Here is a 27,941-nt window from a genome sequence, read left to right on the forward strand (position 1 = left end):
GCGGATTTCCATTTTTGCACCACTTCCCGATCGAATTTCCTCAAACTTCCTTCTAGACATATCTAGATCATCTTGTGTAGATCATGTCTACAAAATTTCAGCCAATTTGGTGATCGTTAAGGCCCTCAAACTTGCGTTTTTCTGTTATATACCTGAACTGGACAGAATTCAGTCCGTCAGATTTGTTTTTCGATTTTGAGGGCCTTAACGATCACCAAATTGACTAAAATTTTGCAGACATGATCTACACAAGATGATCTAGATATGTCTAGAAGGAAGTTTGAGGAAATTCAATCGGAAAGTGGTGCAAAAATGGAAATCCGCACCAAAACTTTGGGAAATCTGTATATATATATATATAAATAACCACAATAAATTCATAAGAGGCACTTAGGTTTAGTCGTTTTTACCCATATCCAAAAGAAATATGTTATCTCAAAGGCATTCTGGACATGGAAATACAAACAATGGATCAGGTGACTGCAAATCTCAGAAAATCACAATAAAAGTGTCAAATTGGTGTCTGAGGAAAAGGAGGAGGCTACCTGGAACAGGACAAAATGGATCAAATAAAGCACCAGCTCCGGCCAGCTGAACCAAAAATGCTTATCAGTGACTTGCACCAGAGGTATCCCTTGCACCACAGCATGTCTTTCTTGGATTTCAATTGCCATTTGAGTTATAATTCCTTGCAGCTTTGTTCCAACAGCTAAGATTATCTTCAATGAAAACAATAGTCAGTACTCTTTTAGAACAATATTAGTATATTGAACATGCAGTAGGACTTTTCTTGTAATTAATTAAGTTCTTACAACTAGAGGAAGCATGGACAAGACAAACATAGCCTCCCATCCTGAAATGAAAAGAAACCTTGAGTAAATAATACAACATCAAACATAAGTGATATGAAAAGGCCAACTCAGTTATCGGAAAAAATGGAAACGGAACAAAAATTTAACCCACCATGAACATTGAGAAGCAAAAATAGCGTCATCGTAGTCCATAACAGTGGACTGCCAGCATCATCAGAATAGTTAGCGAAAAGTATAGTCCTCTCATGATCAAGATATGACAAAACTACCATATATATATGGGGGAAGAAACACACTTGCTAAAAAAGTTATGGAAACATGAAGAATGAAAATGTTAGTAATAATAATAATACCTGATTCCCACAACCACCTTAAAGTCATCTTCTAACGATCTTTTGATATATTTTTGAAAATCAAACTTGCTTCCGGGTGCTAAATGAACCTATAACAACAACCAGACAGTTGATCAGCTTGGTAAAAGTAGTTAAACTATCAGATGAAGAAGTCATAATTAACCAACTAAACTCACAGAGACGAATCCGTGTCGCATGGTCAAGAAATCAGCCCTACGAACAGACCTAAAGAATTGTCGAAAAAAGCTTACCTGAAAGAAAAAAAAAATTGAATATTCAAGAGCCAGACAATAGTGATGAGAATGTCTAGCATTTTATAAGAAACTCCGTTTCCAGAAGAATCAATAGCAGAATTCTTACAAAGTAGAAGGTGAATTTTGTTTTAGTCCAAGATTTTGTGTGGTCTCTCACAAATGATGTCTCGTGAGTAAGCCTAAATTTCGTAGGATCTGTTCAATACAGGAACTCCAATTCAGCAGTCGATACAGACAAGTATCAGTATAAGCAGCTATACAAATTTTGGTAGCGTCCAACGATTTACCATTGAAGTCCTGATCATTTACAGCTTCTCGTTCCCACTTCTTCCACTCACGAATCTAGATACATCAACGGATTTCATCACAAGTTGAGGAGAAGCCTCTCAGAAACAGAAGAGTACCAAAATCAGAAATGAGCACTGACCTTTAATCTTCCCAGTGTCATGGTTATGGCACCATATACAACGTGAAATACTGCTAAGAAGAAGATGAAGATGTGCAACTGGTGTAATCCATTTATAGAGATAAGCGGCACTTTTCCCTGCAGCACATCAATATTACCATTAGGTAGACAGTCGATTTGTTCAGAATCCATGTAGAATTTATACTTTTCATATAAACAGGAGTCATGTAGGACTCGATAGATTTTTGATTATCATTATTTACGAGAGGGTGTTGTTATTGACACACTTTTTTTTTCTCTAATCCCACACCCACTTCTATTTCTTTATTACTTTAATTCCATCTTGTTTACAAACTACCCAATTTACCCGTTTAATTCCTATTGACACACCCCTTTCTATAATAATGTTTAAAGGGGTAGATTGAGTAGTATGTAAACAAAATCAAACCTATAAAGTGTACGTTGCATCATTGGAATTTCTCAATTACGTACCTTCGAACAGCCTGCGCCCATGCTACCAGCAGCTAAAATTCTGCGCTCCTGCTCATACCATAAGAGCCTGCGATGACCTCCTCCTCCTCCACCACCTTTACCACCACCACCACTGTGATCCTCAGACTTATGGTAAGGACAAGGCAACATCGTATTGGCATAGCTTACAGGAATGCACAACTGAGCGATGTGCTGTTGTGCAAATGTTAGTATCAAAGAAATGAATCCCAAAACCATAAGCTCTGCAATCCAAGAACACAGCAACAACAAAAATTAAGCAATGACAGATGCAATTCAAAAGAGTAGAACAAACATATCTAAAACATTAAAATTACGCACCCGCTTTAACTATCTCAAGAGCTTCAAGCAAACCAGCTTTTTTTCTACGTTGAAACCACTGAACAAACCAGCATAAACGAACGTAAATAACCATGCATGCATATATGTGAAATCAACATATGCAGTAACAGCAACATATTGATTATTACGTACATGTCCGACCAGGTGAATAATCTTCTCTAAAGCTATAGAAATAACAATGATAGTGAAACAGACACCGGCGACAGCCCACGTCGGAGTCTGATCGAGCTCCCTGTCAGGGCCACCACCACCGCCAGCCATCTTTGAACCCGACCAGGCACGCCACGATCAATATCTCAATCAAGAATTTATTGGCCCCTTGTTATTATTGTTAAAGAACAAGGACAAAGAAAAAAAATGACTGATAATTTACTTAAGTATCATCGTGATCGATCACGATGATTTGTTTGGAAGAAAAAAGAGTACTAAAATTCCGGGTTTGTGCTTATTATGGTGAGCTTGTCTTTCTTTCTTTATCTCTGGTTTTTGAAGGGGAAGGCTAGCTATTCAACAGCTGGCTAGTTGCTAATGAATCCAAGACAACCCCATGTTTTGGGGTGGCTTTAATTTACCATAAATAGAATAGCAAAATTGAAAATCTTAGAAGGAGTTGATGGTTTGGCTCGTTATCGAATTAGTGATGGACATACGAACTTGATTCAATTCTGTTCAACCAGTTCCTTTTTTCTTTTGTCTTTTTCTTTTTCGTAGAGAAAGAAAATGTCTTAGCTGGGCGAAATTACCAGGCCGGGAATGAGTACGTATCACTGCCAACCATATGGCAGAAAAGATGGCATGCAGACATGCATGATGACACTAAGAAGGCCATAGGAGTCCAATGCCCATTACAAATCTCAAGCCTACATACACAGGCGTCTCAAAGCTTTCAAAGAGGGTGATGGAGTCATGGTCCGTCTCAGCAAAGAGGGATTTCCAGTGGGTACGTACAATAAGCTGAAGCAAAAGAAGATTGGACCAGTAAAGATACTTGAGAAGATCAACGACAATGCCTATGTTGTTGATTTGCCAGCAGAATATTCCATCTCCAAAACTTTCAATGTTAAGGATCTGTATGAATATCATGCTGCTGTCAAGACTTATCCGTTACCAGCTATAACCTCGAGGTCGGGCTTTTCTCAAGAGAAGGGGACTGATGTAGAACAAAGAGCTGCTTAATTCGTTGTAATAAATGGAACAATCTACATTGTTCCAGAAATAAGTATTAAGTACCTAGTATCAAGTTTGTTATTTATTAAGAGTTATAAGTATTAAGTACCTAGTATCAAGTTTGTTATTTATTAAGAGTTAGTGTTCTATGCCTAGAGGGGATGAATTTGTAGATTAGCCCTTAAAATAGGAGTGTAAACTCATTATCTAGCAGTTCATGATCAATCTAAGTTTACCCTCATTCTCCTCTCTCTCCCTACCCCTTTCATCTGATATCTAGAAGGTTGAGACGTTGATCTCTTCCTTTTCTTACTTCCGCTACGCCAAAATGTAACAATTCTTTGGATATATTCTGTTACCTGTACAACTGAATGCTCAACTCTTTCCTGCAGCTGGAGAATCCTTCTGCTCATTTTGAATAGTGAATCTAAACAAATCAAAAGGAAAAATAATTCCGAAGCAGAAAATAATAAAACATATAAATGAATCAGATATTAGATTTTGATTCAATCCTTGAGCGGAAGTCTCTATACAAGTCAAATTTATTTTGCCATTCTAATAATTGCTTCTTTAGTATATCATATCCCCTTTTTTCTTTCGGCTCAAACTTCATGGGACAAGCATCAAATCTCAACTCCACAGTGCAAAGATCATCAAAGAGTTCTAGTCCAACGCTACCGCTAATGTCACTGGATGTCTGCTTCTTATCTGACACTTTGGAAATCAAGGTGTCAAACTTGTCATCCTCATAAAGAGATTTTCCCTGTCTACTATGAGTTGCTGCGCCTTTAGGTGCAACCGGCTGATAAAGAAAGAAAGGTTTTGACCTTTGAGAATCGCACCATTTCTCTTTTCCATCATTAGCGAGGGAAATCACTTTATCATCAAGAACCACTGGTTCGGAATTGGAAAAAGCCATTTCACTGGCAACCTGCATGACCTCATCAAATCTGCGGCTAAGCTCTGCCTCTACCGAAAATCTGCCTGATTGTTCCTCTGAGTTTGGACACCCATTACGAAATTCATGAACTGTAAGCAATAGAGGAAGAGGAAGTACCGGACCCACAAGGGCATCACCAGGTTGCACTTTCTTTGACCACTTATTGCTACGGGACGGCTTCCTAGACCTCCTTAAAATGAAAGGGGGCAACTGGGATAGGTCTGGTACAGCAGAGAATTCCAAGGCCACCCTCTTTTCGTTCACAAGCACTTCAAGAATTTCAGTATAGTTAGAAAAAGCCAATTGCAGTAGCTCCATGGGCAACTCTGTCCACAATCTCCTCAAAACAACTTCATGTATGCTTGCTGGCAAGCTGATGTCGTTTAAAACAATTGTAGTTGCAGGAGCTGATCTTAACTGACCGAAACCGCATTCATGTAATTTCTTGCATAATATTTCATGAAATTCAGGGCTAAAGTGTTCTTTCCCTTGAGGAACACTACAGGGCTTTTTCATTTTTGCATCCAAGACTTCATCAAGATTGCCATTCAGATAACCACAGAGGTAGTCAAGTTCAATGTACTTAAATCTCCTAGGGAAACTGTATTCCTCATATTCAGGGGAGTAGAGCAAATGATCCTTGAAATGCAGCAACTTCTTATGTGATTCTTCTACTTCTTCTATAGAATCCCATGATGCACAATATCTCTGTAGTTCAAGCTTTCCTGAGGACATTAGCCGTATCAGTGTAAACCCACCAAAGACATCTGGCTCAGAAAGTGTAGAAGAGAAGTCTTTGTTTACAATACCGAATCCCAAAACTATCTCTTTCTTGTGCTGCCAATCAATCCACTCAGGAAGAGCATCTCTTAGAAACCCCTCCCTTAAAAGACAATTTCCACAATGGCATTCACGGCCAGACAGTAAAAGATCTGAAGGGAGTTCCCAGGCATAAAAGCATTTTCTAAGCTCTGTCAGTTTTGAAGCTACTGATCCTAATGGCATTGGGAGGGAAGGTCCATAGGAAAAGATATTGAAGTCACAATTCCAAAATGAACCCAAGATAATGCAAAAACCAGAATCAGAAGGCCACTTATATGTATTATCCTTTGTGTGTGACCTCAATTCTGACAGTCTAAAAACATCAACATAGCTTGCTTTGTTGATGCTATGAGCCCATTGCAACACCGGCATCAATGGCTTGCGCACATCACAAAGAAGTAATAGACTGTCAGAAGCCAAAACAAAGTGAAAACTATCAGAACTAGTCTTTGAAAGCACACAGAACTGTTCCCTTTCCATCGGGGCATACATATGCAACAACTCAATATTCATCAAACAAGTTAGGCTACATTCATTGAACCTCAAATCAACTAAGAAAATTGCATCTGAACGTGCAACAATCAAAACTCTAGGATGCCAACTGAACTCACAACTCAACCATCTATAGTTTCCAGAATCATAACCATTATTGTCCCAGAGGACTTTCAATCTGGTCCCTTTAAAATTTGCATTTGAAATAGTGTTTCGTAGACGAGATTCCAAATCAAACAAGAATAAAGCACCATTTTCTAACAAAACCACACTCTCTTCTGGTACATGTGGACTCCAACACGCATGTACAACACAGCAAGCCTTGAAGACCCTATCACCCACATACACTAACCTAATGCTGTCTGAATTTGAACCAAAATCTCCAAGCTTTACAATAAACCAATGTACAGAGTACATAGTAGAAGCCAATACATATCCAATGGTAACAGGACCATTACCTGTTAAATTGGATAAGCTAGGAAGGGGGTTCACAGAAATCCTTAAAATCTGATATTTGAACTGACACCTCGTACTGAGACCTCCTACTTTAACATCGAAAGTCGAATCTTTTAAGACCAGCTCCAACAACCCAACTTGGTCAGAATTCTCACCAGTAGGGAAAAATATAAGAATAGTGTTAGTTTTTGGGCATTGAAGGAATTCGAGACGGTTTCGGAAAGAGGAAAGTAGGTCATTTTTGTACTGATGAGGGCCCAAGAAGGGGGCTATGGAGGAAGAGGTGGATGGAAGAGGAGCAGATTCTGGTGAAGAGGTCGAGAGGAAACGAGGTAGAGAGAGATGAGGTAAAGGAGTGAGAGGTGGCAGGAGAGTGGGGGAAGAGAAAAGGAGAGTAGTGCTGTTGGCTTTCGGGTTGAAGATTAGAGGACCCAATATTGAAGGGTTTGAAATGAGAAGAGGAGGCTTGAAGACTGATGAGATTGGGAAGAGAGATTTCCATTCTTCGGGTATGCTGTCCATTCTTAGTTAACTGGGGCAGTCCTTCAATACCTACAAAAGTTTCAAACAAACCTCAAATAATAGACCTTATAACAATGGGCTTTATGAATTCAAATTCTTCAACTAACAAATCTATACATTAAACATACTCCAAGACATAAATATTCAGTATGTAACCAATCAAGTTCAAACATGAAATTGTATTGTATACAACTCTTCAAAAAGAAAAAGAAACTGGTAGCATCTGCAATGCTATGGTAATCAATTGGAAATGCTGCTGTTTGTAGCCATGAATTCCTACCATTTAATAAACTAGGACGATATTATTAATCTATCATTTGTACTACTGGATATAAGAGAAAACCAATAGGCTGGAATAGGGTGCGGTTACTGGGGTCTGCTGCTCTATTAGAAATTAAAAGAGGAAAAGAAACACAATACAATACCCTGATAGAGGACTGAATGACTAAATACGGTTTTTTCTTAAGAGGAATATAATAGTTAATGACGTGACAAGTAAATAAACACCATTAACCTCTTATGCCGTATACAGATCAGGCTTTGTCAAACTCTTGTGCCAAAAGCTTCCAGTTATACCTTTTGAACTTAGATACTCTTTAGTATATTAAAATAAAATAAATACGCCTTATCTCTAGTTTAGTCTCTGCAGGTAGCTTGCTTCCACCTTATTTTTTTTTCTCTTTCCTTAGTTACATGCATAGCAAGTGTGTAGTTAATAATGTAGTATGAGAGCCCTCATGAAAGTAACTTAACCTTAACTAAAGGTTATATAGAATAAAAAGAAAAGATAATGGCACACTGTCCATGAATACTGATGGTATGCAACTTAAACATATACACACACAGCCTTGGTAACTCATTCTAAATCATTAGACACATTACCTAAAATTACTATTTCTTTTGAATCATAAGGACATTGTAGTAACACAACAAAACATAAATCAATAACATTGCAGCTAAAGTGATACTACTGCTAATGGCAAATCAATGAAATCATGCTTTTGAAAACCTCTTTATTTCAACTTTTATCAAACCCAAATGGCTACTCAGTACTCACAATAACAAATGGCAAGTAAAGGAAGACAAATGCCATGAGTTTTAGCTATAGAAGTTCAATTCTTTCAGAAATTTGCAAGAAACTTGTATAGATCTATATATAGTAGTAGTATTCATTTGGCTTTCACAATTTCTGCAACTTGATCAAAAGATGAAAGCTAGAACTGGCCAAACACTTGCTCAAATTGAACTCCCTTGAACACAAATTTAACATATCTATATGCAAATGGCTTTTGATTTAGTAAAACACCCACGAGTACCAACATAAGATTGAGAGTCTAAACTAACCCCTCTCAGCAAAACAAACCCAATGTTAGAGTTCAACACAACAAAGTTGCCGTGATTTGAATTGAACTGGGTTCAATCCAAGCTTTGAAACTCTGAATTAACAAAACGATTATGAAGCCCTAGCTAAACAACCTCAAACTAAAACCCTAATGATCCAACCTTCACTGAATTATTAACTCACAACTCCACAATCAAAACTAATAATAATAAAATCAAGAACAGCTGGAAAGAAGAGAAACGGCATACCTGGCCGGTGAGGCTTACAAGAAGAAGAAGAAGAAGAAAACGCTTCTCTTTTTCACAGTTTCAGCTGAACAAGACACAGACTCTAGGCTGCGCTGCTCCCTCTCCTTTGCTTTAAACTCGTCACGGAACGACGTCGTCCAGCTTTCCATTCGCAACCTATTAATTTCTCTCTTCGCTAAACCACGTTGTTTAGTTTTCCGTTGCAAATAGAGAGAACGACGTCGTTTTTGACCCTGCTGGAGTCTTGAACAAAGCGACCCCTACATCTTGAACACCACTAATTTGGCATATGAACACCACTGACATTCTTTAACATATTTACTTGTAATTGTAGATAATTGTATCTATCAACACATAAATGAATCCGTTGAAGGGACGGTAATAGGAGATGAACCATACCTCACTCAACTTTCGATCTCAGAGTGGTAGCTCACTCAGCCGTTACTTTTTAGTTTTTTGTATCGAAAAATGTGTTACCTAACACGTTAATGTATGTCATATCTCTTTATTAAAAATAAATTTCTAAATATTTAATGATTTTTTTTTCTATAGCAAAATAGTGAAAATATAAGAGAAAGGAAAACAATAGAGTACAACGGGAAGACCTCTAAAACAACTTAAGCCATGAAAGTCAAAGTTAAAAGCAGTGAGCGCAAACATGGATGGTTCATTCTGCCAACAAACAATCAAAGTTGAATGACTAATATTTACAATCACATTGGCTAGAAAATTCGCTTCTCGTCAAATATGAGTGAAAGTAATTGAGTAAAAGTTTTAAATAAACAACTTTAAATCTTGTACGTAATCTTTATGGAGTCTTAATTTGGTTGTTAAGATATATGAAGCGATTTGATTACCGATAGAGAAAGACATCCTTAGGAATCGATCATTGAAATGGATATCTATTTATTTGTTCTCTCATCCATGATTATTTTCTATTCAAAATAAGTAATTTTTTGACTTGACAAACTCAACGTCGTTGTAAAAAAAAAAAAAAAAAAAAAAAAACTGAGTAACGTCGTTTTGTTTCAATTGAAAGGCAAACGACGTCGTCGCCGGACCCGTATCTTGAAAAGATACATAAAATCCTCCTCCACATTCTCCCTCTTCTTCTTCCAGTTTGTTGAGCTAGGCAGAGAGAGATGTCGAAGGGGAAGAAGGAATTGATGGCGTCGGCGCCGTGGAGGGTTGAAGAGGACGACGGCGGAGATAAGTTCTCGGACGCGAAGATGAAAGTGACACGGCAGCAGGCGGGGCGGAGTCAACCATGCACGTCCCTGGCAAGAAAACCAAGCGCGCTGCTCACGACTACGACGCCGACGACTCTCTCACTGAGATCGACCCCGAGCTCCGCTACAGCTTCCACCGTAACTATCAGGTTCCTTCACCAGTAGTTCTCAATTTCTTTACAAATTCACTATATCTAGGGTTTAATTTGCTCTCGAGTAGTAGAAATTTTGAAGAAAGAAGAAACTTCTCTTAGGTTTATGTATATGTGTACACTGACAATAGTTTAGCTAGGAGAATTTTCCAGTGAAATCTGTAAAACAAAGCTGAGAGGTGCACAGAGCACTTCTCAGAGAGTGGAATCATGCACTGCCAAAAGGCTTTGTGAACATTTCCTAAATATAGAGCCGAATCAGCTCTGCCGAGGATCAATTCTCGATCGGAATGTTGTAGTTGAGTTTCACATGTTTCTCTTTTTAATTTCTGACCAAAAGGGAACAAGTGAATTTTCTGTGAAGAGTTTATGCCGAAAATCGATTATCTGCCTCGCAGGAAGACTTGGCCATAGTGGGGCTCATTTTTACTACTCCAACGGACCAGGTTAGGACGAAGAGGGGTGCAATGTTGACTAGTAGAATGTCTGTCTATATGGCCCTGTCTAGAATGAGGTTTCCTTTAGTGACCCCCATCCAATTTTATTGTGCATTTGATATACTTGGGATATCTTTTTACTGAAGTGATGTTGAGAGGTTTAGGAGAGTGCATAAATTGACACTGATTTATCTTAGCTATTGTGAGACTCTAAAAAGATGATCTATATGCCGATACAGGAATAGGTAAGGGAATCCACAACTGTTAAATTTATGTGAATGTTTGTCAAATAGTTTACAGAGGAGGTACTATGGGTTTTACAGAACAATCTTGGTATTAGACAATCTCTCTGGACTTGGTGAATGATATTTCTGGGAATGGGAGTAATTGTTTTGCAATGATATTAATGTATTTTCTCAAGTCACAAGCTTCATGTGCTTCAGAAAGTTATAATGTGAAGTTGTGTACTTGTAAATGCTGGAGTGGACAAAACTCAGTTTAGAAATTTAGGGGAATGATTTTATCAATTTCTTACAGTTTTACCCCCACTTTTATCTCAAAATAGTGCAGTGCTAAAAACACTTCCCATTTAAGAGTAAACATATTCTATGATTAACATGTCATATTGCGTTTTTTTAATTAACTAAATAAACAGAAAATGATTGATTTTACCTATCATCTTGCATATACTAAAGCTTCGGCTCATAGCGATATTGTTTTGGACTGTTTTAGTAATTTAGATGACAGTGACCTCAAGTTGAATTGACTATCTAGCAGCTGCTCAGTTATCCTTAAAATTACTTGACTTTCACAAATTTGTTCCCTTTGTGTTTATTCTTAGTGTGTTTAGTATCCATGATTCATATGATATTTCTGTACAATAAATCTGATTTTATTTATGGCATCTCGATTTGCAGTTCCTTCAACGAGTTTTTAGCATTGATACTATCGTGAAACCTCTTCCGGCTTCTATGGCTTACAATGTCTCCCGCAACTTGAACTTCTTTACTCGCATTTTCACCCAGTTTTTTGGTAAGTTTATCTGCTTATTATGTTCATTCGTGCCCAGATGCTGAAACATTATTAGAGGAAAATAGAACAAAGAATATTCTTGAGTTTTTCTGTCCATGAGCTATAGCTATACTTAGGTGCTTGTAGAAGTCTGGAATGTAGCTTACCATGTTCCTTTGATTAATTTTGGGGTGTCTGATTCTCATTACAACCCGGTACAAGTAGTTTAGTACTATTTTCTTTTATGATAAGAAATATACTATTCTTGCCAAAATACCTGTTATTTATTACACGTCGTTTAGCCATGACACTAGTACTTAATGTCTTCCATGCTGATAATTGGCTAAAAAATTCAGTGTATAGATGTGCCAACTATATCTTTTATTGTCTTCATGATGTAACCATGGTTCTAAAAGGCGTCGCCTTGCCCCGCCTAGGCGCCGCCTAGGCTATAGGCGGAGCTCAGCCGCCTGGATTTTGTTCAAATCGTTTCAGTTAGGCGGAGAGCCGCCCAAGGACCGCCTAGGCGGTAAAGGCGCCGCCGAGGCGAAGCTTAGACTAGGCGGAGGCAGAAAAAAAACTCCAAAAACTAAAACATGTAGAAACTTGGAAACCTAATCGGATTCCCAAATCGATACTTCTCATCGTTCTGCCTCTTCCAAACCCAACGACCTCGACGCCGTTGTCAGCAGCGACCTCGTGATCGACTCTTTCTATCTTGTTCAGTCATGGCGTCATCTCTTGACTCTGGTGAGGTACTTCTTCAAACAATCAAACCTCTATTTTGATGAATAAGTACTTCTTCAGACAATTCAAAAGACTTTTGAATTTGATTGCGCTCGCACCTCTCCTTGACAAATCCTTGAGAGAGCACAACCTATCTGGAACAAGAGAGGAATGTAGATGACACCGGCGAAGTGGGCGAACTGGAGAGAGAGAAAATACAGTGATGAAGAGAGAAGAGTAGAAGATGGATAACTCATCAGTCACCTATCTTCTTGGGTAACACACTTGCACACGTGCACCTTTAATGGCCTTCAATTTCAAAATAAGTTTAATAAGGTGTGAGGATAATTATGGGATAGTTATCCCAATTTTATTAAGTACTAATTATTCTGTTTTTGATATTTATTCATTTTTTATTAATTTTAAATATTATGTTTAGTTATTTATTAATTAAATATGAAAAAAAAGTAAATCGCCTAATCCCCGCCTAGTCCCCGCCTAGGCTGTCCAGGCGCTAGGCTATGGGTCGCCGCCCGCCTAGCGCCTAGCGCCTAGCGCCTAGCGCCTTTTAGACCATTGGATGTAACCGATATGCTTAATGTGGTTTCTTGTGCAGATCCTGAAGGTGTTGCGAATGCGCAGAAATCACTCGGTATAGGACAGGAAGAGAAAGCTCGTCGCGTGCGGTGATGCATATTAAGGATCTAGAATGCAGTGTAGTAGTAAACATTCAGTTCTTGTTTTAACTTTCCTTGGTTGTGCTTGTTCTTATCCTTAATAATATTCTATCCCTTCATGATCAGAAATTGGATTTCGAATTTTAATGGCAGAAAAATTTAACTCTCCTGCTATAACTAGAGCATAAATGCCACAGAGCAGCAATATCTAGCTGGACACAAATTGGTTAATGGGTTGAGTTTGAGTTCAGAATGATTGCTCTCGACACCAATGGAGCACGCTTCAACACAGTAGACTTCATTAAAAGGAGTGGAATTGGCATTTCTCTTTTTGCAAACCATACTCTTGCACTTGATTGATTCCTGTCTGAAGTATTTATCTTGTTTACAGAAACGTGTATGTTAGTCTGAAATAGTCTTCATCGGTAATTTAACTACTTGAGACGGCAATGGCACAAGCGCAACAACTAAGATTGGCAGTGACCGAAACAAGATCTGCTTTCGGCTTCCATTATGTTTACAGCATGAAATGTACAATGGTGATAGAGTGAATTCAGTATTTCAGAGAAGTATTAAACTAATTAGATAGCAAGAAGGGAACATGATTTGCCTATCTAGTCCATAATTCTTGTGTGAGTAAAATCTACCAGATAAAAGTAGAAGGATCATGCATTTACAACCTTTTCAAGTTCTCTCACTATATATATACGATTCACTCTGCCTCTGTTTTTCATACATTGTTTCTATGTGGGATTGCTACGAAGCAGCATTGACCTCGCCACCCTTAGTGCCTTTGCTTCGCAATCTATGTGAGGGCAGGAAGGCGTTACGGGAATGTCACATAACCGACCTGGTTTCTCTGCATTTCTTTTCTTCTGTTTTGAAAGGAAGAAAAAGAAATGTGGAAAGGCAGGTGGTTTATGTGACATTTGTTGTTTGAATACGGAAATATCCATCTTCAAAGTTGGCGCTCCTCCATAGGGAAAGAACGAAAGCGAGAGTTTGTGGACAATGCAAACGGTCCTTTTACTAAACCCTATACATTAGATGTATAGACTATAATATACGATTCACACCCCGAGCTCTTCATTCTATCTTCTTCTCCATCAACTTTATGTCTATACTTCAGCAGTGCCATACGCTCCAACGCAGTTTATACTTCTGTCAGTCTTTAGTACAGTCTACAATTTGTTTATTTTTAATATTTGCTGTATTGGAATAGTCTAAATTGTTGCAGCAAACTGGAATGAAAGTTAGCATCCTAGCTCAAATTCTGTATATATATCAAGAAAGTTGATCAGTGTTTCTCATTACAAGTACTCAAATTAATCTAGAAGAAAACTGGTGTTTCTCTGAATCACTTGGAACAAACACGGGAAGCTGGCCACCTCTTTGTGATCTACCCTGTTGATATGTAGAACTTCTGTCATGCTCGGAAGCCAGTGAACCGACATTTCGTGTTTTTCTAGCCGGTGGTTCCTTGAGAACAGGTCCACCAAAAAATATGGATTGTCCCGTGTACAACAACTCTGCTCCTGAGGAGGAACCACCAGATCTGGAAGATGACACAAAACGTCCAGCTTCTTGATCCCAGAACACCGAGGATCTCTTATTTCCTTGAAGACTTGAATTACCTGTTTCTGTAGGCATCTGTCTTACATGTACATTTACATTCCCTTCACTTTGTTTTTCTGATAATGGAGATTGATCATTTGATGACTGATAAGTGGGGTTGAACTGATCCAAGTTTGAAGTTCTTTGCTCTAGAGGAGAAGGTGTGAGACTAGAGACATGAGGACTGCTTAAGTTACTACCAGCATAATGTCCAATTTCAACATCTTCTCTGCTAGCACGACTAGGTGGATATGAGCTCATAGGTGATAATTTTGATGTCCCAGCTCTAGTGTTTCTGTTGTTATACCCCTGATCAGTACTAGTTGGACTACTTCTTCCGCTCACATTACCACTCGATACATAGTGAGCTTCATACTGATGATGTTGAGAACTAATTGGACGAAGCACAGACGATGATGCTCTAGCTTTGGCAGCTGCTTTGCTTGCCTCGTTAGCATCTAATTTAGCAAGCTTCCATGCACTTGTTCGGACTGGACGTTGGGATAACTTTTTTGCCTTATCAGGCTGCTGTATTTCATCTGGATCCAGTGTTGATGGTAAGCGTCCTGGCTCCAAATGTGGAATAATTTCATCCTGCATCTAGAGCACCCATGAAACAAACACTTTTAATCTTATTGAGGTTATGAGGAACTTGCAAAATGATCTCGTTGCTGTGCTCGAAAACAGTGTTTTACAAAATCATTAGTCACCACTCACCACACACAATAATTCATATCTTGTGTATGCATAAACAATAATTAACATGACCCCATTACAGTGCTTGAAATCAGTGTCTTACAGAATCATTAGTCACCACACACACACACAAAATTCATATGTTGTTTATGCATAAACAATATTCATCAATTGTAGTTCTATTGTCAGAAAAACTAACATTTTCAGAACTCATTTTCTAGGGGATCAAATGGATGCTATTGGTTGACAAATTTTATCCGGATAGCCCTTTTTTGGATTACCCTGTTTCTAAATTTCATATGTAAATGCCCTAGAATTAGCAAACATTCCTGTATAGATCATTTTAGTATGTTAAGTTAGTATCAGGAGGTCCTGTTTTATTGTGTTTTTAGGTAGATCATACTGATAAAGTTCTCTAACTCTTACAGGCCTTGCCCCGTGTATGGTTTTGTACTGTTTCTCTTGTTCCTTTTAGCGAAAGTTACCTTCTTATTAAAGAGTAGACAAGTAATACTACCTGGTGATCCACAAAGATCCTTGGCGGGGTGCACCAAGCACCTTTATATGGCAAATTCATTCCAAGAGAGCTTCTTCCACTTATGGCAGTCACAGCTGAACTTGTTGGCGAAGATGCAATGCTTTGCTGATTGCCTCCGTCCACAGATGGTCCAGGAGGTTCACTTTGTGTTCTCATGGCAACGACATACTCATAGGTTGTAATACCCTGCACGTAAACTCTACTTATAATTTTTTGTGCAGTATAACTGATGCAGTGTAGTTATTGAGAGTGCCTCTACCTTTCGAATCAAAATTATGTGGAAAAAGAACAGCTCTGCTACAGGATAAATGGCAAGGAAGGAAATAGCCGTACATAGGGCCTGCAAACATTTAAATTGGGTGAATTTGACAGGACTGTGAGAGTAAAAAGTAAAGAAGCTAAAGACACAAGGAAGCAAACATACCACTACAGTGGCAAATGGGGGCTGAGAGAAACCAACTCCAAGCCTATCAGCTATTTGCCTTTTCATACTCTTTTTATCAGCAAAGCATCGAACAAGGACAGCAATACCAACGCCACATTCAACAGTAACCTGGGGCATACATCCACAAACATCATATATACGAGAGAATAATTTGTTTGGACATAAAGACTTGGAATTATATTTAAAAATAGATTATTGAAAACCTTACCCAAACAACGCTTGCAGCCATAAGAGATATGAACGTGAGATAATTTTTCCTCCCCACACAATTATTTAGCCACTGCAAGAGACACATGGAAAAATAAATAAATAAATATGCTCTTCAAATAGCTAAGGGACAAGTAGCTGAGAATGCAAACTGAGCACTAGGATAAGTGCCACAGGAAATGGCAACTAATCATCCAAGTATAAAACATGAGGCCATGAAGTCGCAGAGAATAATATATAGTACGACATAAGAGATTACCCGACAATGATGATCAAATCCATCAACACATTTATCACAACTTCTACAATGTTTGCTGAACTTGCGGACCTACATAAGAACATAACAGCATCAGGGTGACCTGTTAATGATGTTTTCCTTCTGTTGTTTAGTCTGTAAAAGATCAGGTTACATTATCAATCTGTAACATGAATAATGAGGCAAGACTTCGTGCAATAGCATCAGAAAAACTGAACCTTGTCTACAACTAAATCAGAGGACTAACCCCCACCAAATCACCCTTGTGGGCAGCACATCTGTCAAGGTATACATCCAAGTGCAGTCCAAAGAGAAAATAAAAAATGCGAAACTTAACTAGAAATCTCATACCTCAGCATTGCACAAAGTGCAGAAGAGAGGATCCTCTCCTGATTCCTGTTGTAATTGCAAGAGATCTTCACGTTTGTGGCAATCTTCTCTTACAAGACAACCACAGAAGAAACCTCCAACTTTTGAACACCAACTTGCATCATTACTGAATGACATGTCCTCTAATAAAAGTACATAAGGTCATAAAGTTCAGAGGACAAAGGTATAAGAACTTGCTAACATATACAGCTCATGCTGCCATGCACCAACTGATAGAATGAGTTTTAGTTTTAACGTTATTTAGATAGGTGAACAAATCTGATTGATTATCCATCCCATAAAGAACGTTATAATCTTATGGATGGAACCTATTTAGTTGTTTGTAGAGTCAAGCAAGGGTGGTTACCATATCATCTTTTATATATCCAACCTCCTTAAAAATTACAATTGTACAAATGTCATGATGGACCTTGAATTCAGTGTTTTTGGCCACAATGTGTACTTTAATTATATATTCAATTTCATACACTAACCAGGAATATCTGTGTTATCGTTTTCTTTGTGAAAAAAAGTCTTGTCAGCTTTGAGTAGTATTCCAGGATCAGCAGGGTCAATTGCTGTACACCGAACATAAAGTATGAATACAGAAAGCACCTGAAAATCAAGACTAGGACATTAGACAATGATAAGAAGAGGTAACAACTGGTGAGAGATTTTAAGGCACGTTTGGCTTACTACTGCAGAATATACACCAATTGCCACATACTCATAGATGTCATTTCCAAGAAAAGGAGCACAGAACGCATAATACGCAACCGTTAGCAAGAAAAAAACGGTTATAGCCACAACCTGTGCACATTAGAAAGAAAAATTGGGGTGAGTATAGCATTTTCAGGAAGGCTGATACCATCAAACAGGCTCCGAAATCCCGACAACACATGGACCTAACAAGCCATGGTAATTATTTGGGTACTGCAAACTAGTCAAATCAAATCTGGTTATCTATCCGCTAAAAGCAAACCATAATAGATTCACCTATTTTGACTTATTACAGATTTACAGATGCTTCGATAGTCCTCATTTTCCATCTTAAGTTTTATCAGTGTTTATCTCAGTTATGTTCCAAGTTCAAATTGAAACAACTTAACTTCAATCCTCCAGGAGACAATTCACATGCTACATAATACTATGGCTTGTTTAGTTTTTTTTCTTTTTTGGTCACAACTATGGCTTGTTTAATTTGTTCAATAATTCATCCATGAGTTAATATCAAAATTAGCAATCGGTGAAAATTATTTGAGTCCAATATGGTGCAAGTTCTTCCACCTATTACAAAGTGATTGTGGGAGACAGAGAGGCCAGAAGCAAAAGAATTACAGGCCTCTTTAGTAAACATGGCAACTAAATACAGGAACATAAAATGCAGAGAAGTACATTATTATCATAAAACATACACAAAATCAGAATCGAACACATTTCAAAGCGACATTTAGAACGAAGATTAAGAGGCAATATATATGGACCTGAAAAGTGTGAGCAGGGAGTTCCCATCCATGACGTCGAGCCATGACCAAGAACAAATTCTTCCAAATTCAAATAGGGTCAACACTCGCATCTAAAAACTGAAAACCGCCATGAGAACAAATCGTAACCAGAGTATGAGAAGGACTGGTTCAAAAGACGTGTCCCCATTGTTGTTCACAATCTAAAGGCTGAAAATAAAATACAAGTTGTCTGTTTTAAGAGTTCAATGCAGACCCAGATGGCAAAAACGGGTTTCGAGGCAACCCATTTAGTCTGAATTTGGATTCAAGTGCTTGTGGAAGGAGTTGAGATCAGATGAAACTGACTGACTCAGAGCAGAAGAAGAAGAAGAGGAAAATGTCTTGTGCAGTTTTCTTATTTAAAGAAGCAAAGGACAGAAACACAGAGAGAGAGAGAGAGAGAGAGTCTGAAGTAGAGAAATTAGTAGTGGTAGTTATTCTGAGAGACTGTGCCGGCGAGCCTTGCAAAGGTTTTTGTTTGTTAGTGCTTAGTGCATTCTAGTGATTCTACCATTGCCTCTCCTCACTCCATTGCATCTATTTATTTATAGAATAAAAATAAAGCAAATATGACTTGGGCCCTATTATAGGCCTCATCAACTCTAAATTTTCAGAAAATTATACAATAACACATTACCAAATTTAAAAACACAAAAACTCTACTTTTAATATTTTCAGTACAAATTAGGACATAAGCCCAGACCCAAACTAATAGTACCAGATTTGATCTAGACTTTCATAGACAAAATGACTAAAATACCCCTTTTTCAAATAATTTTACGTAAAATGACACGGCAGTAGCACGTCTCTCGTCGACACAGTAGTAGCATATCTCCAGTCGACATGGTAGTAGCACCTTCCTACACAGCAGTAGCACGTCTCTTGTCGACACGGTAGTAGCACGTCTCATATTGACATGGCAATAGCACGTCTCTGGTCAACACGACAGTAACACGTCTCCGATCGACAAGGCAGTAGCACGTCTCATGTCGACACGGCAGTAACGCGTCTCTAGTCGACACGGCAGTAGCATGTTTTCGGTCGACATGACAGTAGCACGTCTCTCGTTGACACGGTAATAGCACCTTCCTACACGGCAGTAACACGTCTCCGATCGACTCGGTAGTAGCACGTCTCATGTCGACACGGCAGTAACACGTCTCCGGTCGACACGCCAGTAGCACGTCTCCGGTCGACACGCCAGTAGCACGTCTCATGTCAACACAGTAGTAGCACGTCTTTGGTTGACACGACAGTAGCAAGTCTCATGTCGACACGGTAGTAGCACGTCTCTCATCGACGCAGCAGTAACATGTCTCTCGTCGACACGGTAATAGCACATTCTTACAAGACAGTAGCACGTCTCCGATCGACACGGCAGTAGCACGTCTCTCGTCGACACGGCAGTAGCATGTCTCATGTCGACACAGTAGTAGCACGTCTCATGTTGACACGGTAGTAACACATCTCTCGTCGACACAACAGTATCACATTTTCGGTCGACACAGCAGTAGCACGTCTCATGTCGACATGGCAGTAGCACGTCTCTCGTCGATACGGCAGTAGCACGTCTCTCGTCGACACGGTAGTACGTAGCACGTCTCATGTTGACACGACAGTACGTAGCACGTCTCTCGTCGACACTACGTAGCACGTCTCTCCTCGACACGGCAGTAGCACATCTCTAGTCGACACGGCAGTAGCACGTCTCTAGTCGACACGACAATAACACGTCTCATGTTAACACGGCAGTAACACGTCTCTCGTCGACACGGTAGTATAGTACGTCTCCTGTCGACACGGCAGTGGCATATCTCTTGTCGACACGGCAGTAGTAGGTCCATAGTAGCAGTAGAATATGTAGTGAAATGTAGTTTGGTAAAATATGTAGTGGCAGATGGCATGTGGACAATAGTTTGTCCTAATTTGTTAATTTTTGTTCTTAAATGTATAAGATAATGTGTAAATGATGTATTTGTAAACTGAAATTTGGTCAATAACTAATATGTAGTTTACTACTAAATTTTAGGGCTTAGGGTAGGGCTTTGACTTAGTCAACAAAACTTAAGGTCGGGTAGGATAGGGCCGAGCCTTGAAAATGTAAATCCTTACATGCCCTAAAGGCCCATTTCGTTAAGGCTAAAAGGGTCAGGTATGGCCGGCCTTTTAAATAGGGAAATGGGCTAGTTTTAATTTTTTTTTTTTTTTCTTCAAAATTTTCTCAAGGATTATATCACTTAAACTGGATATCAGTAAGGCCTATGACATGGTTGAATGGATATTCCTTCGTAATATTATGCTGAAGTTGGGATTTAGTGAGAGGTGGGTTAAACTAGTTATGAAGTGTGTGGAATCAGTCTCTTTTAGTATTTTTTGGAATGGTAAGGCTATGGGGATGATTAACCCATCAAGGGGGTTGCGCTAGGGAGACCCACTCTCACCATACCTCTTTTTACTTTGCTCAGAAGGTCTTACCAGCTTATTTCAAAATGTGGAGAGAGAAAGGTTGGTACATGGAGCTAAAGTTTCTGAAGGATCCCCGCCTATTTCACATCTGTTATTTGTGGATGATAGAATGCTATTTGGGAGAGCGGAGATGCAAGAATTGACTCTGTTGAAGTAGTGTTTACTGCTTTATGAAAGAGCGGCAGGACAAAAGGTGAATTTTCAAAAATCAGCAGTAGCATTTGGTCCAGGACTGTTAGAAGAGCAGAAATCCTCTATTGCTACTTTCCTTGGGGTTCCAGTGGTTCCATTTCATGAAAAATATTTGGGTTTACCTACAATAGCTGGGAAGAATAAGAAAAAGATGTTCAAGAGGATTCACGAGCGACTCGACCAACATTTGCAGGGATGGCAGTCGAGGCGGCTCTCCAAGGCTGGAAAAACAATATTAATAAAGGCTATTGCGCAGGCTATTCCCTCTTACACCATGTCAGTTTTAAAGTTATCAAAAGAATTTTGTCGTACTTATCAATCGAAGGTAGCTAATTATTGGTGGGGATCTGGTGGGAAGAAAAATGGTATTCATTGGTGCAAATAGGATCTGCTTTGCAAAAATAAGATGTATGGAGGACTAGGCTTCCGTGATATTGAATGTTTTAATCTAGCACTACTAGCAAAAACTGTTTGGAGGATCGTAATGCAGCTGGACTCTCTAGCCAATAGGATTTTACAAGCTAAGTATGTTCATGGTGGAGACTGGGCAGCGACACCAATTGGACCAAAACTATCTTTCATTTGGAGAAGCTTGGTGTGGGGGAAAGAGCTTTTATGTGCTGGTATTAGATGACGTGTTGGTAATGGTACCGCAATACAAATCTGGGAGAATAAATGGCTTCCCTCTCCATGGTCTTTTGAATAGTAACTCCACGGTTTATGGATAGCAACACTAGAGTGAGTATTCTGATGACGAGTCCAGGTATGTGGGATGTAAATTTTATTCAAACTCACTTCCTTCCTGTGGATGTGGATAAAATTTTGTCCATTCCAGTATGTGAAAAGAGTGGAAGTGATGTAGCTATTTGGCCCTACACAAATGATGGATATTACACTGTGAAATCTGGTTACTGGTTGGCAATGGAGTTAAAACAGGTGGGAAAGAGCACGAGCAGTAGTGGCAATGGAGTATTATCTGGGGTCTCTCAGTCCCAAACAAAGTCAAGCTTTTTCTTTGGAGAGCTTGTCATGCCTTCTTGCTTTGTCTTGAGCATTTGTTTAAACGAAAAGTGTGCTCTTCAGATATTTGTGGTAGGTGTGGTGGTGCTACTGAATCGATTTTACATAGTTTATGGGAGTGCCGCATAGCTCAGAAAGTGTGGAAGTATACCTGGTTAGCTGGAGTGGTAAAACTATGGAAATTTCAGTCTTTTAGTGATCTCTTACATAGAGTGGCTATAGAGGGCACGAATAAAGAATTGGAGTTTTTTGGATTAGTTTGTTGGTGGAACTGGGAGTGTAGGAATGATACTATGCATGGTAAGGAGGAACTGAAGCTTGATAACTTGTCCATCGGTGTAAGAAATGGCAGTCAGAACTAGCTCAGACTCAAAGCACTACAAACCGAATACTGGTGTTGTTGTAAATGAGGTAGTGTGCACCCCACAGGTCATTAATACTTCTAGTTCTCTATTGTATTTTGATTGGGCTATGGATAAGTTAAATGGAAGAGTGGGAGTAGGAGCTGTGGTGTTGAACCTAGAACATGGCCTTCTAGGTGCCTTATCAATACCACTTCCTCTTTCTCAAAATCCAAAAGCCACTGAAGCACTTGCTTTGTGGTATGAATTGAGTATGGAAAGAAGCTGGGAATAATCGGAATATCAAATGTTGATATAAGAGGTGATGCACTAAATGTGCTTAATGGCTTAAGGACTCGTGGTTGGGACTTCAGCGAGATAGGAGGCGTTCTTGATGCAATGAGGTTGATTATGACTGATTTTGAGATAGTTTCGTGGAGGCATGTGAAGAAACGTTTTAATGTAGTAGCACATGAACTAGCTAGAAGGGCTTTGTCATTAACAGAAGGTTGGCTTTGCAAGGAGCAAGGGCCTAAATGGCTCTTTCAGTTAATTGCTGGTAGTAATGTTTGATGCACTGGTGGTTCTCTTTTGAAAATTTTTACCCATATGACGTTTGGTCTGAAGTTAATAAAATTCAATTTCAATCAAAAAAAAAAAGGATTATATCACTTATATGTAATACATTCTATTTTTTAGTCATATTTAAAATACATGCATATACATTATACTTAACTTAAAACATGTATCAATAAATATTAATCTAAGTGGTTATATTCATATATCTCATGAATTATCTCTCTAAATCATCAAAATTCAATCATTGTTTAACAAAGAGAAATTTTATTGACACATTCCTAAATATTAGATACGTTGCATATGCATCACTTTTTTTTATACAAATTAGATAAGACTTTGTAGGTACATAAAATTACCAAAAGAGACATTTATATCAAAAGTAAAGAAACCTAGTTAAAAAAAAAATATATATATATATATATCCCGCTTAAGACTATTATTCTCCTCTACGAGAACAACGTATGTGAAGATACCAAGCCCTAATCATAAATAGCTAGCGACAACCATAGTTTCAAGCAAAAACTAAAGACAACGTAATGGATTCCAGTGGTATTTCTCAACCCCTAAGTGAGGTATGACTTCTCTATCTTTGATTAAAATTGATCTGCTAGAAAATTCAGATTAGAGGGTTTGTTGTTTGATTAGACAGTACAAATTGAAGTTTGAAAATCATTCACACATGCTAGGTCGCTCAAAAGCATTTACGTTTGAACACCAAACTAGAACTTGGGATGGTGCTATATATAATTATATATATACTCTTCTAGTTTGCTTGCCATTGATCTAACTCAATGAGAGAGATCTCAAGCAAAATCGGTGCCCTGGTGACGTAAGAGATCTCACTAATGTGAATTTTTTTTAATAAATTAAGTAGCAGATCTAGAAAATATGTGTATTTAGTGAATGAGTTGTGTATTTAGTGAATAAGTTGTATATTTTAAATGGGAAAATGCTTAAGACACCAAAAATTTATACCAAAACTCTATCCCAAATGATGTGGCACTACCACATCATCTCCTACATGGATTAATTTCCATAATTTATTTTTCAGTTATATATATCATTACAAACTTCCAATAGTAAAATATTTTCTTCTGCTAATTCGTGTGCTATACTCAACACTCAACCAAGTTTATGTGTGAAAGAATTATAGCAATTATGCTCCCTCATTGAAGAAAGATTTCATGGTGAGAGTAACTCTTATTGTTAAATGATTTAATTAGAGGTTTGTTCCAAGTCCAATTGGAGATGGCTTCTTCATATCAGGTTATTAACCTTATTCATGAATGTATGTTAGGTATTATATATGGACAAACAATCTAACAATTTGCTTAGTACAAATCCCACAAGCTTCATATAATTACACAGTGGTAATTCCAATTATATTGGGTAGCCGGTCGTAAGAAGTTAGGATGCGTGGGGACTGATACTATCATCAGGTGAAGAGTTTTTTTCTTTTTTTTTTCTTTTTTTGTTAGAGAAGAAGACGTTTTTCATGAGAAACAAAGACATAAATATAAGAGCTTTAGAGCATACAATCTACATAGATCTCAATCAGTCTGACAACAACCCATTGGTAGATCTGGATAAAAAAGTGAAGGCTTGGATGGTGATTTATGGGACACAAAGGCCAATGATGAATTAGGGTTCTTCTTGTTCCTCTCTTTGATTTGTTTTTCTAATATTTTAATTCAAGAAACTGTTTTTTTTTTTAGAAGAAGAAACTTGTTTTCTTAAATTAGCCAAAATCCATGTCAGCATTATTGATAAATAAAAACGTTGAGGTGGCTTATGCCACATCATTTGGGATTCAAATTTTGTAAAATATTTTGGTGTCTCTAGCATTACTCTTTTAAATGAGGGTATTGTAGAAAATTTGAGTATGTGTATCTAGTAAAATGTTAAAATTTGGGTATTGTATCTAGTAAAATGTTAAAATAATAAAGTTAATAGGTGGTGTATTAAGTATGGTATGTGTATCTAGTAATTAGGGATGTGTTAATAAAATTTCTCTTTAACAAAACAAAAGGAAATCAAAGAAATAAAGCTTACAAAACCAATTACAAGAAAGAAAATTAGTTGTATTGATCTAAAAAATAATAGACTTATTAAAAACAATAGAAAAAATATAGAATTATTAGGGCCTAAAGGGTGGGTTTTTAGGGCCGGGCTTGGCCCTAAAGGGCTTAATAGGGTAGGGCAGTAGGGTAGGACCGGGTTTCATTAGCTCGACCCTTACCCTACCCTATTTGAGAAAGGCTATAGTCGAGCCTAGAGGGTAGGGCGGGTTAAGGCTGAAGTGTCAAATGATGAGGTCTACCCTATTACTTAAATAATGATAAATTTCTTCATTGATTTACCCTTTCATCTTCCCTTACCTTATCGATGAGATGTCTACTTGGTCGGTAATTCATTGCGTAATAAAAACCCGAAAGTAAAGAACAGCACAACTCACGGTCTCACACTGGACATTATTGTTCGGCCAGTTCATATCGCAATACACGCGTGTATAATGAATACGCAAGATTTGTGAAGTCACCTTTATTTTTGTGTTTTATGGTTTGCCTAATAGTATATATAAATTGTTTTGTTTTATATTATAAATATATAAGTTAGTTTGTTCCGATAATTCTCCTGTCATCTGTCAAGAGTAAAAGACCTAACATATTCCAAATGACTAGTGGTAAAATGTTCATCAGTAAACTCAACTGGGTAAAGGTTCACCATAGAGTAAGAGCTAACTAGACCAAATGTAACCAAGTACCATATACTTTGGCTGCCGTAATTTTGGTGATTCACAGTTTGACAACGACTGAAAAGTAATATTCCATTAGTTAGACAGTCAAAATCAACCGATCCGGGTATGGCCCATGTACCAAATATTTTGCTGTTTTCTTGCTAACTAGTGAGTAGTTATTATCTTTTACCAAATTTGGAGTAATCCATTGGCCAAAGAAAAAGATATTAAAAAGAAAATTGGAGCAGTCCATATTGTGGCGGTAAGGTAACTTTGTAAATTACTTCCTACTTACTACGGTAAAAGGAGTGGTTTCACACTTACGGTGAAATTTGTCTATTTTTTTTTTCTGGGTCCTTTGTTTTCCTCGTCAAGATCTCTTGATGTACGAAGCCGCTCTAGGGGTGTCAAACTGTCAATGGGTCGTCGATGTCACATTTTGTATTGTGTTGAATCATGTCATTGTATTAATCAAGAAAAATAAAATACATGTAATACATAATAATATGTTCGAAATGTAATCTCTAAACCTAATTTGTCTATTAAATGGGTCCAAAATATTATTTCAATTGTTTAAATTCAATAAAAAACCGGATTAACACCGCTTTGGACTGAGATGTAACCTTCGCCTTTGCTTTTGGTATTCTATGCGGCTTTCTCCAACTCTAATATCAGGTTTTTCTTTCTCTATGAACTCCCTAACTTTAGGTTGTGATCGCTCGGAGATTACCTGCCTACATATTTAATCACTAAGTCATGTCGGATTGAAACTGTCTTTCAAATGAGATGATTGATCATAAATGTGGTATGTTCAAGAGTATGCTTACTAAATATGGAAATGAATTCTACTTACCAAGTGTGCTTATCAAACGAAAAAAGATTACAGAAGTCTGTCAAAGCAGTGAGATTAAGAATCTCAATGATCACCATTTTATAAGAACAATAATCGATACCAATCAATTAGAATAGCAACAAATGGGAATTTTATAGTACATAAACCGATCAATTATAGAAATGAGCTCTTTGACTTGGTGATCGATATGCTTAGGCTAAGTGAGGTGCATCATAGTATTAAAAAACTATAAGCACGCTACTGTTTCGTTCAACAACATGTTGGGGGTTTTGGCCTAAAAGTTTCTGTTGTCTGTTGCCAATGCTTTGATAATGATATGCTCTAAATAATTCTTTTATAAACTAGAGAAAATGTGGACCATTAAATTGTTTCATATGATCCATTTAAATGAATACCTGTAAATATTTGTATTGATCCATTGTTACTTATTCTAATACAATTTGACTCCTTTTTCGGGGCTGGTGGCCGTTTCGAGCCATGGTACACCAGCAACGTTGGTGATCTTTCCATTGGATTTGCCTACATGGTTCTTTGTTGATGTTGAAGATTGGCATGTCAAGGTTGTACAATTGGACATATCTGAGGTTGAATTGGGGCAGACACTCCTCATCGGAGGTGAAAGTTGAAGCAGCAGTGACCCCTAGCCTAACACTCCCAACAGTTGAGCGAGTGTAATTGGAAACTTTTCAAAAAATCTGTAAATTTTTCGATAATTGTCGTTTCTGTATAAATCCAAATACAATACACTCCCTATAAGCTATTTTGCTGTATGTCTGTATGAGTAGCAAAATCTTAAATGATTTGAAAGGTTGTATCTCCTTCTAGTGACCAAAAAAATGGTTCTAGGATTAGGACAAGAATCAAATACAGTTGGTGACTACAACTTCTAGTGTTTTTCTGTCAACAAAGAATCAAATACAGTTGAACAATGTTTGGAACTTGAAGATTTCTAAGCCACCTATATCAGGGGTCGGAACTTGAACGCACAACCAGAAAAATAAAATTGATTTTCTTCGACCATTCGATGCCAAGAGTGTTTGGCTTTCAAGTTTCAGTATTTCTGCAAAAGAACACGTTCCTATCCTTGCTTACCAAACGAGATGTAAGGGGGAACGTCCTTCATATGTAAGAAGACCAGAAATCACTATGGAAGTTTAAGATATCACCATCAGAATAGGATTTCAATGGCAGTACAGATAGTTGTAAAGCATGAACTATTTCATTT

The 27,941-nt window shown here is 38.0% G+C and overlaps 3 protein-coding genes and 1 pseudogene across 4 annotated transcripts; 1 reads left to right on the plus strand and 3 right to left on the minus strand.

Annotated features, from left to right (window-relative positions):
- Positions 1-377: 377 nt before the first annotated feature.
- LOC101305567 (MLO-like protein 5-like) lies at positions 378-2,938 on the minus strand. The gene is made up of 12 exons (XM_004301575.1): positions 2,810-2,938; positions 2,657-2,714; positions 2,318-2,559; positions 1,847-1,963; positions 1,707-1,761; positions 1,526-1,614; positions 1,342-1,416; positions 1,166-1,254; positions 964-1,013; positions 813-853; positions 546-719; positions 378-446 (listed from the first exon to the last, which is right to left on the minus strand). The coding sequence occupies exons 1-12, from the start codon at positions 2,936-2,938 to the stop codon at positions 378-380; spliced, it is 1,188 nt and encodes a 395-aa protein (XP_004301623.1).
- Positions 2,939-4,331: 1,393 nt separating this feature from the next.
- On the minus strand, positions 4,332-7,076 carry LOC101305856. The gene has a single exon (XM_004301576.1). It carries the CDS (start codon positions 7,074-7,076, stop codon positions 4,332-4,334), a length of 2,745 nt encoding a protein of 914 aa, XP_004301624.1.
- Positions 7,077-9,671: 2,595 nt separating this feature from the next.
- Positions 9,672-13,115, plus strand: LOC101295135 (annotated as a pseudogene). The gene is made up of 3 exons (XR_184721.1): positions 9,672-10,044; positions 11,402-11,516; positions 12,838-13,115. The product of XR_184721.1 is annotated as an uncharacterized LOC101295135 (transcript).
- A 1,103-nt stretch (positions 13,116-14,218) lies between these two features.
- LOC101306146 (probable S-acyltransferase At2g33640-like) lies at positions 14,219-18,936 on the minus strand. The gene is made up of 10 exons (XM_004301577.1): positions 18,508-18,936; positions 17,720-17,833; positions 17,518-17,638; positions 17,006-17,166; positions 16,658-16,726; positions 16,400-16,471; positions 16,171-16,299; positions 16,006-16,086; positions 15,726-15,932; positions 14,219-15,112 (listed from the first exon to the last, which is right to left on the minus strand). Exons 1-10 carry the CDS (start codon positions 18,550-18,552, stop codon positions 14,219-14,221), a joined length of 1,893 nt encoding a protein of 630 aa, XP_004301625.1. The 5' UTR covers positions 18,553-18,936.
- Between the last annotated feature and the right edge of the window lie 9,005 nt (positions 18,937-27,941).

This window comes from Fragaria vesca, linkage group LG5, assembly GCF_000184155.1.
Source record: "Fragaria vesca subsp. vesca linkage group LG5, FraVesHawaii_1.0, whole genome shotgun sequence".
Taxonomy (NCBI): Eukaryota; Viridiplantae; Streptophyta; class Magnoliopsida; order Rosales; family Rosaceae; genus Fragaria; species Fragaria vesca.

Bases quoted from the DNA above. Each gene is read 5' to 3' on its own strand.
- LOC101305567 (XM_004301575.1), bottom strand. From the start codon at position 2,938: ATGGCTGGCGGTGGTGGTGGCCCTGACAGGGAGCTCGATCAGACTCCG. The intron at 1,615-1,706 runs GTAAATCGTTGG...TGTATTGAACAG, and splicing joins AAATGATCAGGACTTCAATG to ATCCTACGAAATTTAGGCTT. The intron at 854-963 runs GTGGGTTAAATT...TTTTCATTTCAG, and splicing joins TTTGCTTCTCAATGTTCATG to GATGGGAGGCTATGTTTGTC.
- LOC101306146 (XM_004301577.1), bottom strand. From the start codon at position 18,552: ATGGCTCGACGTCATGGATGGGAACTCCCTGCTCACACTTTTCAG. The intron at 17,639-17,719 runs GTAAGCCAAACG...CTTGATTTTCAG, and splicing joins TTGGTGTATATTCTGCAGTA to GTGCTTTCTGTATTCATACT. The intron at 16,472-16,657 runs GTAATCTCTTAT...TGTCTCTTGCAG, and splicing joins GATTTGATCATCATTGTCGG to TGGCTAAATAATTGTGTGGG.
- LOC101305856 (XM_004301576.1), bottom strand. From the start codon at position 7,076: ATGGACAGCATACCCGAAGAATGGAAATCTCTCTTCCCAATCTCATCA.